The sequence below is a fragment of the Oncorhynchus mykiss genome, chromosome 2, assembly GCF_057628025.1.
Source record: "Oncorhynchus mykiss isolate SJ-2025 chromosome 2, ASM5762802v1, whole genome shotgun sequence".
Classification (NCBI taxonomy): Eukaryota; Metazoa; Chordata; class Actinopteri; order Salmoniformes; family Salmonidae; genus Oncorhynchus; species Oncorhynchus mykiss.
The window spans coordinates 97,865,352-97,879,038 of NC_143023.1; the positions used below are offsets into that span (position 1 = coordinate 97,865,352).

At 44.6% G+C, this 13,687-nt stretch overlaps 1 protein-coding gene across 4 annotated transcripts in view; it reads left to right on the plus strand.

Annotated features, from left to right (window-relative positions):
• Nucleotides 1-2,522: 2,522 nt before the first annotated feature.
• The window catches only part of LOC110500611 (LHFPL tetraspan subfamily member 3 protein), a 69,764-nt gene continuing 58,599 nt past the window's right edge, over nucleotides 2,523-13,687 (plus strand). The window contains exons 1-2 of one of the 4 annotated variants that reach the window (XM_036960170.2): nucleotides 2,533-2,822; nucleotides 3,408-4,296. In XM_036960170.2, coding sequence (XP_036816065.1) covers nucleotides 3,864-4,296 — 433 coding nt within the window. In that variant the 5' untranslated portion in view covers nucleotides 2,533-2,822; nucleotides 3,408-3,863. Of the gene's footprint in view, nucleotides 4,297-13,687 lie in introns of all 4 variants that reach the window. The other 3 variants (XM_090213363.1, XM_090213367.1, XM_036960160.2) reach the window with 3 other exon arrangements.

The window sequence follows — 13,687 nt, forward strand, 5'->3', positions numbered from 1 at the left end:
CACATTTGTTTAAGTAAGTCAGCCGTATCAGCTATGTTTTTTTAAAAAAGGCAATAAATGAGGCTGAAAAAACTGTTGCCAGACAAGGCTCCGCTGATAGCCAGGTGTAGCAGTGGTAAGGTGTTGGGACTCTGCTGTTGGGACAGCTTTATGTAGGCACTAACAGTTTGTGGGCACCGTTTGTCACCGTTATAGTGCAATTAATGTATTGTTTAGTATTGTGTTGTGTAGCTTTTTTAAAAATGTATTTCACCTTTATTTGTGTTGCTTTGTGTTGTGTAGTGGATTTGCTGGCATGCATCAACAACAACAAAAATAATGTGTTTACCCCACCAAGATTTACATGCTAAAATTGCCACTGGTCAGGATCAAAGGAAAGATGAATGGAGCAAAGTACAGAGAGATCTTCATGAAAACCTGCTCCAGAGCGCTCAGGACCTCAGACTGGCTGTAATCGCTGCCAAAGGTGCTTCAACAAAAGTACTGAGTACAGGGTCTGAATACTTATGTAAATGTGATATATCTGTTTTCAAGGATGATCAATGGATACAGGTAGAACCTGAGCTCAATTTTGAGTCACAATTCCTTTGACCTCATGACTTGGGTTTTTGCTCTGACATGCACTGTCAACTGTGAGACCTTATGTAGACAGGTGTGTGCCTTTCCAAATCATGTCCAAACAATTTAATTTACCACAGGGTCTCCAATGAAGTTGTAGAAACCTCTCAAGGATAATCAATGGAAACAGGATGCACCTGAGCTCAATTTCGAGCCTCATAGCAAAGGGTCTGAATACTTATTTAAATAAGGTATTTAAGTTTTTTTTTTTCTAAAAAAAATATTTTTGCTTTATCATTATGGGGTATCGTGTTTAGATTAATGAGTGTGGGGAAAAATAATAAATTATATTTATTTTAGAATAAGACTGTAACGTAACAAAATGTGGAAAATGTCAAGGGGTCTGAATACTTTCCAAATGCCAGTGGTGGGAAAAGTACCCAACTGTCAAACTGTAGTAAACGTAAAGACACATTAATGTGAAGTTACTCAAGTGAAAGTTACCCAGTAAAATACTACTTGTGAAAAAGTCTAGAAGTAGTTGGTTTTAAATATACTTAAGTATCAAAAGTAGAAGTAAAAAGTATAAACCATCTCAAATTCCTTATATTAAGCAAAGCAGACGACGTCATTTTCTTGTTTAAAAAAAATGTACGGATAGCCAGGGGCACACTCCAACACTCACACATTATTTACAAAAGATGCATTTGTGTTTAGTGAGACCATAGGCAGTAGGGATGGCCACGTGTGCTCTTGATAAGTGCGTCAATTTCACAATTTTCCTGTCCTGCTAAGCGTTCAAAATGTAACGAGTACTTTTGGGTTGTCAGGGGAAAATGTATGAAGTAAAAAGTACAATATTTTCTTTAGAAATGTAGTGAAGCAAAAGTAAAAGTTGTCAAAAATATAAATAGTAAAGTACAGACAACCCCCCAAAAAAACGACTTACTTTAAAGTATTTTTTACTTAAGTACTTTAAACCACTGCCAAATACACTGTACATGGCTCTTCATTCAGCACCACGGAGAGCGCCAATCCTGTGCCTTAAAACACAGCATTAAACCCCCAAATCCATCAAATATTGTGTATAAACGTGTAATAATACCAGAGCAGCAGTTCTATATTAGCTACTCTGGTTCCATGGCTTAGTCCCAAACGGCACCCTAATTCTCTATATATAGTGCACTGCGTTTGATCAGATCCTTACCGGCCCCAGGTCAAACGTAGTGCACTATGTAGGTAACAATGTACCATTTGGGACACATTAGTGATCCGGGCTAAACCCTGGGTGATGAGTCATAATGGTGATGATGTAACAGGGGGCTAGTTTGTCAGAACCCTGTTTTATCCAGATTCAAATGATCCTCATCCTGTGTTGTGGATGCCCCCCCCCCCATTCAAATGATCCTCTTCCTGTGTTTTGGATGCCCCCCCCCCCCCAATCCTCTTCCTGTGTTGTGGATGCCGATGCCCCCCCCCCCCCCAATCCTCTTCCTGTGTTGTGGATGGATGCCCCCCCCCATCCTCTTCCTGTGTAGTGGATGCCCCCCCCCCCCCCTAAAAGCTTGTGGATTAAAGATTTTACAGTGACAATCACTGACCCAAATGTGTATGTTTACCACATCACTATGTGCAAAACCAATATGGGTTTGTGTGGGCTACTGCACAAACGATATAGTATTGTCTCTGTTGTATTCATACATGGTGAAATGTAGGTATGTTTGTTACATGTGAAGGTACTTTATTTTTGAAGATTAAAGTTGCAGTCATCCAAACACAATATGGCCAAACAGGTGAATAAGTCGCTCCAGTAATAATGGCCAATGATGTCTGTTTCATTCTAGTAAATTGGTATGTGGGAAGGTGCCTGTTTCCTCGTGCACCAGCATACTTGAATGTCCTTCCTCATCTAATCTGACATCCTCCTGTGAGGCGTTCAGTCCTGCACGACAGGTAGACTACCATCTTTAACTCAGTCATAGAGACCGAGTGACCGGGAGAGGCGCGCCGCGTGCACTAACCGGACCACTGAATCTGAGAGGCCATTTTCGCCCCGACCGAGCCGCGTGAGCATTTGAAATTTGTTTTGCGATTATTGTACAGCCTCCATTTCGACGCGCAAGCTGTCAAGCGCAGATCATGTGATTGCGAGGATGTGGGCTTGTCTTGTCGTCCGGATCTGTCCGTAACCTACAGACGGTACCAAAGCCAGAACGCGAGGTTGTGGGATTGATGCAGCAGTGTTTGGACGGCTAGTCACGAATGTAGGGCTACACATCTCTTTGAAATTAATTGCTTGGATAGAATGTAACAGGCTATATTTAAACACCTCATGGGGCAGACAGATGCAATGTTGTTATAGGTTGAGAGAACTGAACATCGTCAGCGTTGACAAGCACACTGTCCGCTTCATCTGGTGCGGTTATTGAATCGTGTCTCTCCTCTTTTCACTCCTCCTCTCTTCCTCTTCTCCTCTCCTTTCTTTCAGCATCACTGACAGAGGCTGCTGATGCTGCCGTAGCTCGTGAAAATATTATCCTTAGCAAAATACCGGGACAGGGCTGTGTGTAATTTATCCCGGGCTAGATGCTGTGAATTATCTCGCAGGATTGTGATTTGGGTTTACGGGAGGGAATGCATCATAGACATTGTGTTTCGTTTGCTCCGGTTTGATTCTGTCGCTGTCGTCTACGTTGCTTAGGAAATTGGAGGCATAGCCTATTGCAGTCACTGCTGTTCTGTAAGCTATTGGTAGGCCAAAAAAATGTATATCGATTTAAATTTGATAATTTGTGAAATGTCATGTGTAATATCCGAATGACAATCTGATATTTGCTGTGTTTTTCAAGGAGGTATTCCGGGGACATACGCAAGTGACACGTGCCCAGAGAGCGATGTGTCTGACAGACGGGCATTCGTAGCCTACGAGAGAGGTGGGAGGGAATTATTTCTCACAGACACTAGTTCAGGAGTCGCCAAGTTCTCAGAGTTATCAGTTAGGCTAAATATAGGAGCGAGCTTGCAGATAAACGTTTTGACTATCCAGTGTATGCACCAGCATCGGGATGCGACGTCATGAGTTGAATATGCTGGCCAGATGTTGCCTTTGATGTGATTCATTCAATCTAGGCTAGGCCTACTGTTGGGTGCTTTTAACAGCAGAAATAACTACGGACTCCTGCATTTCTCAACTAATTAATTAGTCAGTTAATTATCCCTCCCGTTGCTTGTCTACCTAATTTAAATAAGCATATCTAGGCTACTTCATAATACCCGGACTGGGATACAACACAAACTGTGCTACAATGATTCCCGGATCGGCCGCGTCGATGCTCCCATCCATGTCGACGGATGACATTAAACTATACCAGCATAACTACGTCCGCAACTCCCGTGCCATCGGACTCCTGTGGGCCATTTTCACCATCCTGTTCGCCATCTTGAACGTGGTGATCTTCAGCCAGCCCTATTGGATCGGAGACGGCGTGGACACCCCTCAGGCCGGCTACTTCGGCCTCTTCCACTTCTGCACCGGGGACGGAATCCAGAGAGAGCTCGACTGCACAGGGACCTTCACAGAGTTCGCTCAGATCCCTTCCACCGCGTTCAAGGCCGCGTCGTTCTTCGTAGGAATGTCGATGATGTTGGTGATGGCTTGCATCGCTTCCTTCACTCTCTTCTTCCTGTTCTCCACCACCACCGTCTATAAGATCTGCGGCTGGATGCAGGGGGCCTCGGGTAAGTGATGACTGCCACTAGGACCTAGGCAGCTTGTTTTGAGTAATGTCTTGGAAGTAGGCCTAAACCTTCCCCACTGCATGGTTGGTGTATAGCCTTTTAGGTTAACTGTAGGACTACAAATGAACGGAATATGATCTATTACTTTTTACCTGGCCAGGTTAAGTGATCAAAAGTTAATACATATATTGTCATATTTCGTATTTGAGTTTTATTAGGGATTCCCATTAGCTGCTGCCAAGGTGTGCTGAAAGTCTGTCGTCAGTTCGTTTACTGTAAAATAGCATTGTATTTGGTCAAACTTTGGCTAGTCATTGTTGATAGACGATCATTTTTTTCACCTCTTCCACACTCACTTTACGGAATTCAAAATTACAACGCTTGTCTTTCGTCATTTGGTCTGATATACTTAGATGTGTGGTGTCAATAATCAGTTTATTTTAGGGATCCTGAGTGGCACAGCGGTCTAAGACACTGATATCACAGAGCTAGAGGCGCGACTGCAGACCCGGGTTCGATCCCGGGCTGTATCGCAACCGGCCATGATCGGTAGTCTGATCACTAGGGCGGCGCCCAATTGGCCCAGAGTGTTGGGGTAGGCCGTCATTGTAAATCAGATGGATTTCTTAACGGACTTGCCTAGTTAAATAAAGACATCCAATAAAAAATAGTATCAGTGGTTGTTGCCGGCATGTCATGCCTAAGTTCGCCGGAAATCTGTAAAGTAGTTGGCAATATCAGAGGGTTTTGTGATGAATGAGCCATCTGATTCAAATGAATGATGGAGCTGAGTTTGCCTTTTTGCCCAAAACTTCCTTTAAGGTGCTCCAAAGCTTTTTACTATCATTCTTTATGTCATTGATCTTTGTTTCATGGTGTGGTTTCTTCTTCCTCTTATTCAGATTAGTCACATGATTTCTCAATTTGCAGTACGTTTGCCAATCGGTTGTGCCGCCAGACTTATTTGCCATTCCTTTTGCCTCATCCCTCTCAACCATACCATTTTTCCATTTCTCATCAATCCTCAGGGGATTTAACAGTTTTTACAGTCATTTTCTTAATGGGTGCATGCTTATTAATAACTGGGATAAACAATTTCATAAATGTGTCAAGTGCAGGGTCTGGTTGCTCCTCATTACACACCACAGACCAACACATATTCTTTACATCATCAGCATAGGAATCACTACAGAACGTATTGTATGACCTTATTCACTATAATAGGCCCAGCCTTTGGAACTTTGGTTTAACTAGATATGGCTACTATATTGTGATCACTACATCCTATCAATTTGTATACTGGTTTAAAGCAAATGTCTGTGGTATTAGTAAAGATGGGATCGATACATGTTGATGATTTCATTCTTGTGCTGTTTGTAACTTCCCTGGTAGGTTGACTGATAACCTGAACCAGGTTGCAGGCATTGGTTACAGTTTGAAGCTTTTTCCTGAAAGCCAGTCAATATTTAAATCACCCAGAAAATATACCTCTGTTGATATAACATACATTATCAAGCATTTCACACGTTATCCAGATACTGTGTTAGCACTTGGTGGTCTATAGCAGCTTCCCACCAGAATGGGCTTTAGGTGAGGCAGATGAACCTGTAGCCATATTACTTCAACAGTATTTTAACATGAGATCGTCTCTAAGCTCTACAGTAATGTGGTTCTAAATATAAACAGCAACACCTCCACCTTTGGCATTTCTGTCTTTGCTGTAAACCTTGTATTGCTACTACTGTATAATCAAAAGTATTATCTAAATGAGTTTCAGAGATCAGTCAGAATATGAATGTCATCTGTTGCAAGCAAATTATTTAAATCACCCGGAAAAATATACCTACTTTTTAATATCAGTGTCTTAAATGCATGGTTCAAGTCAAGTGTTTGGTTTTAATTTTCCATGTTTCCCCTTGAAAGAAAGTGTTAGGAGTGCCCACTCTTGTCATAATCGGCAACGCTGGTTAGGAGCTGTCTAGTGTAATGCCAGCTGTAAGGTGGCAGACAGGTAGTGCTGAATGAATGGCCTTAAATAACAGTTGGTGCTGTCCATGGTGCTGAAATGACAGCTGTGTCACTTGCCTCCAGTCAATGGTGTTGAATGCATGGCCGTGCAGTTTGGCGCTGTCCACGGTGCTGAAATGACAGCTGTGTCACTTGCCTCCTGTCAATGGTGTTGAATGCATGGCCGTGCAGTTTGGCGCTGTCCACGGTGCTGAAATGACAGCTGTGTCACTTGCTTCCTGTCAATGGTGTTGAATGCATGGCCGAGCAGTTTGGTGCTGTCCACGGTGCTGAAATGACAGCTGTGTCACTTACCTCCTGTCAATGGTGTTGAATGCATGGCCGAGCAGTTTGGTGCTGTCCATTGGTGCTGAACCAATATGTTGCAATTCTGTTGTCGTGTCAGTTGACCCTGTCCGTGGTGCTGAAGAGACAGCAACGAAAGTATGGTATGTAAGCGAGGAGTTTGGAAAGTCGTGTCAGCTGACGCTGTCTGTGGTGCTGAATTGGACTATTGGGGGGGGGGGGGGGTCATGTTGTTGTCACAGGTGTATAAAGGTAAACCAGAACAAAAGAAGAAGATGTCTGGACATATCGCAGCATTATGAACATACAGTAGTGGGAGAGAAGAGAGAGAGAACTCTTCAGCTATATCTCAGGATCAGCTTTGTCTCTTGAAATAAAAATAAAAAAAATGGGTTTTGAACACTACACTTTTTTTCTCAGCTTTGTTCATTACGCAGCTATTTAGCCAGTAAAACTGACTCATTCTGATTGGCTCCACAGCGTGAACGCAATTACACAACCCCATGCCAGGCTTCCTTCCCTTCAATTGAACTCAATACTGGCAGGAGTCACCTGATTGAACATGAATACTAAATGGCTTACAGCGATCATTACCAGAACAGCCTTAGTACTTCCCACTGGCACAACAGTATAGCTACTTAGGCTATGTTCCAAATGGCAACTTGTTCCCTTTATAGTGCACTACTTTAGACCAGCAGCCCATGGGGCTCTATATAGGAATAAGGGTATGATTTGGGACTCACCCGTAGAGATGATTGTACACCATCAACATATCATTCCTTAGCATTGTAATGCTAATATGATACATTCTAAAAGTCGATTTTCTAGAACCCTCTATATCAGAGAAGATTCCATTCCTGGAATCTTCCATCTTCTCTTTCAAATCAATCTACACATGTAAACATTGCATCACAGACCGCAGCTGCTTCTATTTGGCCCTGTTCCTTTTCACACACACACACACACACACACACACACACACACACACACACACACACACACACACACACACACACACACACACACACACACACACACACACACACACACACACACACACACACACACACACACACACGATGGTGAATGAGAGAACAGGCCTTTTCACCTCCATTACATTTAGCTCAAGGTTAAGTTGGGTTAGGTTGGGTCAGGTTAGGTTGGGTTAGGTAAGGTTAGATTGGGTCAGGTTAGGTTGGGTTAGGTTAGATTGGGTCAGGTTAGGTTGGGTCAGGTTGGGTTGGGTCAGGTTAGGTTGGGTTGGGTTAGGTTAGGTTAGGTTAGGTTAGGTTAGGTTAGATTGGGTCAGGTTAGGTTGGGTTAGGTTGGGTTGGGTTAGGTTAGGTTGGGTTGGGTTAGGTTGGGTTGGGTTGGGTTGGATTAGGTCAGGTTGGGTTGGGTTGGATTAGATTAGGTCAGGTTGGGTTGTGTTTGGTCAGGTTGGGTTGTGTTTGGTCAGGTTGGGTTGGGTTGGGTTAGATTAGGTCAGGTTGGGTTGGGTTAGATTAGGTCAGGTTGGGTTGGGTCAGGTTTGGTTAGATTAGGTCAGGTTTGGTTTGGTTTGGTTAGATTAGGTCAGGTTGGGTTAGGTTAGGTCAGGTTGGGTTGGGTTAGATTAGGTCAGGTTGGGTTGGGTTAGGTCAGGTTGGGTTGGGTTAGATTAGGTCAGGATTGGTTGGGTTAGGTTAGGTCAGGTTGGGTTGGGTTAGATTAGGTCAGGTTGGGTTGGGTTAGGTCAGGTTAGGTTGGGTTAGATTAGGTCAGGTTCGGTTAGATTAGATTAGGTCAGGTTGGGTTAGGTTAGGTCAGGTTGGGTTGGGTTGGGTTAGATTAGGTCAGGTGGGGTTGGGTTAGGTTAGGTCAGGTTGGGTTGGGTTAGAGTAGGTTGGGTTAGGTCAGGTTGGGTTGGGTTATATTAGGTTGGGTTATATTAGGTCAGGTTGGGTTAGATTAGGTCAGGTTAGGTTAGGTCGGGTTGGATTAGGTCAGGTCGGGTTAGATTAGGTCAGGTTGGGTTGGGTTAGATTAGGTCAGGTTTGGTTTGGTTCGGTTAGATTAGGTCAGGTTGGGTTAGATTAGGTCAGGTTTGGTTCGGTTAGATTAGATGAGGTCAGGTTGGGTTAGGTCAGGTTGGGTTGGATTAGGTCAGGTTGGGTTGGATTAGGTCAGGTTGGGTTGGGTTAGATTAGGTCAGGTAGGGTTGGGTTAGATTAGGTCAGGTTGGGTTTGGTTAGATTAGGTCAGGTTGGGTTAGGTTAGGTCAGGTTGGGTTAGATTAGGTCAGGTTGGGCTAGGTCAGGTTGGGTTGGGTTAGATTAGGTCAGGATTGGTTGGGTTAGGTTAGGTCAGGTTGGGTTAGGTCAGGTTGGGTTGGGTTAGATTAGGTCAGGTTTGTTTGCTTTAGATTAGGTTGGGTCAGGTTTGGTTGTATTAGGTCAGGTTAGGTTGGGTTGGGTTAGGTTAGGTTGGGTTGGGTTAGGTTGGGTTGGGTTGGGTTGGATTAGGTCAGGTTGGGTTGGGTTGGATTAGATTAGGTCAGGTTGGGTTGTGTTTGGTCAGGTTGGGTTGTGTTTGGTCAGGTTGGGTTGGGTTGGGTTAGATTAGGTCAGGTTGGGTTGGGTTAGATTAGGTCAGGTTGGGTTGGGTCAGGTTTGGTTAGATTAGGTCAGGTTGGGTTGGGTTAGATTAGGTCAGGAACGGTTGGGTTAGGTTAGGTCAGGTTGGGTTGGGTTAGATTAGGTCAGGTTGGGTTGGGTTAGGTCAGGTTGGGTTGGGTTAGATTAGGTCAGGTTCGGTTAGATTAGATTTGGTCAGGTTGGGTTAGGTTAGGTCAGGTTGGGTTGGGTTGGATTAGATTAGGTCAGGTGGGGTTGGGTTAGGTTAGGTCAGGTTGGGTTGGGTTAGAGTAGGTTGGGTTAGGTCAGGTTGGGTTGGGTTATATTAGGTTGGGTTATATTAGGTCAGGTTGGGTTAGATTAGGTCAGGTTAGGTTAGGTCGGGTTGGGTTGGATTAGGTCAGGTCGGGTTAGATTAGGTCAGGTTGGGTTGGGTTAGATTAGGTCAGGTTTGGTTTGGTTCGGTTAGATTAGGTCAGGTTGGGTTAGATTAGGTCTGGTTTGGTTCGGTTAGATTAGATTAGGTCAGGTTGGGTTAGGTCAGGTTGGGTTGGATTAGGTCAGGTTGGGTTGGATTAGGTCAGGTTGGGTTGGGTTAGATTAGGTCAGGTAGGGTTGGGTTAGATTAGGTCAGGTTGGGTTAGGTCAGGTACGGTTAGATTAGGTCAGGTTTGGTTTGGTTAGATTAGGTCAGGTTGGGTTAGGTTAGGTCAGGTTGGGTTAGATTAGGTCAGTTTGGGCTAGGTCAGGTTGGGTTGGGTTAGATTAGGTCAGGATTGGTTGGGTTAGGTTAGGTCAGGTTGGGTTAGGTCAGGTTGGGTTGGGTTAGATTAGGTCAGGTTTGTTTGCTTTAGATTAGGTTGGGTCAGGTTTGGTTGTATTAGGTCAGGTTGGGTTGGGTTAGATTGGGTCAGGTTTGGTTCGGGTAGATTAGGGCAGGTTGAGTTAGATTAGGTCAGGTTGGGTTGGATTAGGTCAGGTTGGGTTAGATTAGGTTGGGTTGGGTTAGGTCAGGTTTGGTTTGGTTAGATTAGGTCAGGTTGTGTTTGGGTTAGGTTAGGTCAGGTTGGGTAGGGTTAGATTAGGTTGGGTTGGGTTAGATTAGGTCAGGTTTGTTTGCTTTAGATTAGGTTGGGTCAGGTTTGGTTATTTTAGGTCAGGTTGGGTTGGGTTAGATTGGCTCAGGTTTGGTTCGGGTAGATTAGGGCAGATTGAGTTAGGTTAGGTCAGGTTGGGTTGGATTAGGTCAGGTTGGGTTAGATTAGGTTGGGTTAGGTCAGGTTTGGTTAGATTAGGTCAGGTTGGGTTTGGGTTAGGTTAGGTCAGGTTGGGTAGGGTTAGATTAGGTCAGGTTCGGTTAGATTAGGTCAGGTTGGGTTAGGTCAGGTTTGGTTAGATTAGGTCAGGTTGGGTTAGGTTAGATCATGTTGGGTTGGGTTAGATTGGGTCAGGTTGGGTTAGGTTAGGTCGGGTTGGGTTGGGTTAGATTAGGTCAGGTTTGGTTTGGTTAGATTAGGTCAGGTTTGGTTTGGTTAGATTAGGTCAGGTTGGGTTTGGGTTAGGTTAGGTCAGGTTGGGTAGGTTTAGATTAGGTTGGGTTGGGTTAGATTAGGTCAGGTTTGTTTGCTTTAGATTAGGTTGTGTCAGGTTTGGTTATATTAGGTCAGGTTGGGTTGGGTTAGATTGGCTCAGGTTTGGTTCGGGTAGATTAGGGCAGGTTGAGTTAGGTTAGGTCAGGTTGGGTTGGATTAGGTCAGGTTGGATTAGGTTGGGTTGGGTTAGGTCAGGTTTGGTTTGGTTAGATTAGGTCAGGTTGGGTTTGGGTTAGGTTAGGTCAGGTTGGGTAGGGTTAGATTAGGTTGGGTTGGGTTAGATTAGGTCAGGTTTGTTTGCTTTAGATTAGGTTGGGTCAGGTTTGGTTATATTAGGTCAGGTTGGGTTGGGTTAGATTGGGTCAGGTTCGGTTAGATTAGATTAGGTCAGGTTGGGTTAGGTTAGGTCAGGTTGGGTTGGGTTGGATTAGATTAGGTCAGGTGGGGTTGGGTTAGGTTAGGTCAGGTTGGGTTGGGTTAGAGTAGGTTGGGTTAGGTCAGGTTGGGTTGGGTTATATTAGGTTGGGTTATATTAGGTCAGGTTGGGTTAGATTAGGTCAGGTTAGGTTAGGTCGGGTTGGGTTGGATTAGGTCAGGTCGGGTTAGATTAGGTCAGGTTGGGTTGGGTTAGATTAGGTCAGGTTTGGTTTGGTTCGGTTAGATTAGGTCAGGTTGGGTTAGATTAGGTCTGGTTTGGTTCGGTTAGATTAGATTAGGTCAGGTTGGGTTAGGTCAGGTTGGGTTGGATTAGGTCAGGTTGGGTTGGATTAGGTCAGGTTGGGTTGGGTTAGATTAGGTCAGGTAGGGTTGGGTTAGATTAGGTCAGGTTGGGTTAGGTCAGGTACGGTTAGATTAGGTCAGGTTTGGTTTGGTTAGATTAGGTCAGGTTGGGTTAGGTTAGGTCAGGTTGGGTTAGATTAGGTCAGTTTGGGCTAGGTCAGGTTGGGTTGGGTTAGATTAGGTCAGGATTGGTTGGGTTAGGTTAGGTCAGGTTGGGTTAGGTCAGGTTGGGTTGGGTTAGATTAGGTCAGGTTTGTTTGCTTTAGATTAGGTTGGGTCAGGTTTGGTTGTATTAGGTCAGGTTGGGTTGGGTTAGATTGGGTCAGGTTTGGTTCGGGTAGATTAGGGCAGGTTGAGTTAGATTAGGTCAGGTTGGGTTGGATTAGGTCAGGTTGGGTTAGATTAGGTTGGGTTGGGTTAGGTCAGGTTTGGTTTGGTTAGATTAGGTCAGGTTGTGTTTGGGTTAGGTTAGGTCAGGTTGGGTAGGGTTAGATTAGGTTGGGTTGGGTTAGATTAGGTCAGGTTTGTTTGCTTTAGATTAGGTTGGGTCAGGTTTGGTTATTTTAGGTCAGGTTGGGTTGGGTTAGATTGGGTTGGGTTGGGTTAGATTAGGTCAGGTTTGGTTTGGTTAGATTAGGTCAGGTTTGGTTTGGTTAGATTAGATCATGTTGGGTTGGGTTAGATTGGGTCAGGTTGGGTTAGGTTAGGTCGGGTTGGGTTGGGTTAGATTAGGTCAGGTTTGGTTTGGTTAGATTAGGTCAGGTTTGGTTTGGTTAGATTAGGTCAGGTTGGGTTTGGGTTAGGTTAGGTCAGGTTGGGTAGGTTTAGATTAGGTTGGGTTGGGTTAGATTAGGTCAGGTTTGTTTGCTTTAGATTAGGTTGTGTCAGGTTTGGTTATATTAGGTCAGGTTGGGTTGGGTTTGATTGGCTCAGGTTTGGTTCGGGTAGATTAGGGCAGGTTGAGTTAGGTTAGGTCAGGTTGGGTTGGATTAGGTCAGGTTGGATTAGGTTGGGTTGGGTTAGGTCAGGTTTGGTTTGGTTAGATTAGGTCAGGTTGGGTTTGGGTTAGGTTAGGTCAGGTTGGGTAGGGTTAGATTAGGTTGGGTTGGGTTAGATTAGGTCAGGTTTGTTTGCTTTAGATTAGGTTGGGTCAGGTTTGGTTATATTAGGTCAGGTTGGGTTGGGTTAGATTGGCTCAGGTTTGGTTCGGGTAGATTAGGGCAGGTTGAGTTAGGTTAGGTCAGGTTGGGTTGGATTAGGTCAGGTTGGTGTAGATTAGGTTGGGTTGGGTTAGGTCAGGTTGGGTTTGGGTTAGGTTAGGTTAGGTCATGTTGGGTTGGGTTAGATTGGGTCAGGTTGGCTTAGGTTAGGTTGGGTTGGGTTGGGTTAGATTAGGTCAGGTTTGGTTAGATCAGGTTTGGTCAGGTCAGGTTGGGTTTGATTAGGTCAGGTTGGGTTGGGTTGGGTTAGATTAGGTCAGGTTTGGTTGAGTTAGGTTGGGTTAGATTAAGTCAGGTTGGGTTGGGTTAGGTCAGGTTGGTTGGGTTGGGTTAGGTCAGGTTTGGTTTGGTTAGATTAGGTCAGGTTGGGTTTGGGTTAGGTTAGGTCAGGTTGGGTAGGGTTAGATTAGGTTGGGTTGGGTTAGATTAGGTCAGGTTTGTTTGCTTTAGATTAGGTTGGGTCAGGTTTGGTTATATTACGTCAGGTTGGGTTGGGTTAGATTGGCTCAGGTTTGGTTCGGGTAGATTATTGCAGGTTGAGTTAGGTTAGGTCAGGTTGGGTTGGATTAGGTCAGGTTGGGTTAGATTAGGTTGGGTTGGGTTAGGTCTGGTTTGGTTTGGTTAGATTAGGTCAGGTTGGGTTTGGGTTAGGTTAGGTCAGGTTGGGTAGGGTTAGATTAGGTTGGGTTGGTTAGATTCGGTCAGGTTTGTTTGCTTTAGATTAGGTTGGGTCAGGTTTGGTTATATTAGGTCAGGTTGGGTTGGGTTAGATTGGGTCAGATTTGGTTTGCGTAGATTACGGCAGGTTGAGTTAGGTTAGGTCAGGTCGGGTTGGATTAAGTCAGGTTGGGTTAGGTCAGGTTTGGTTAGA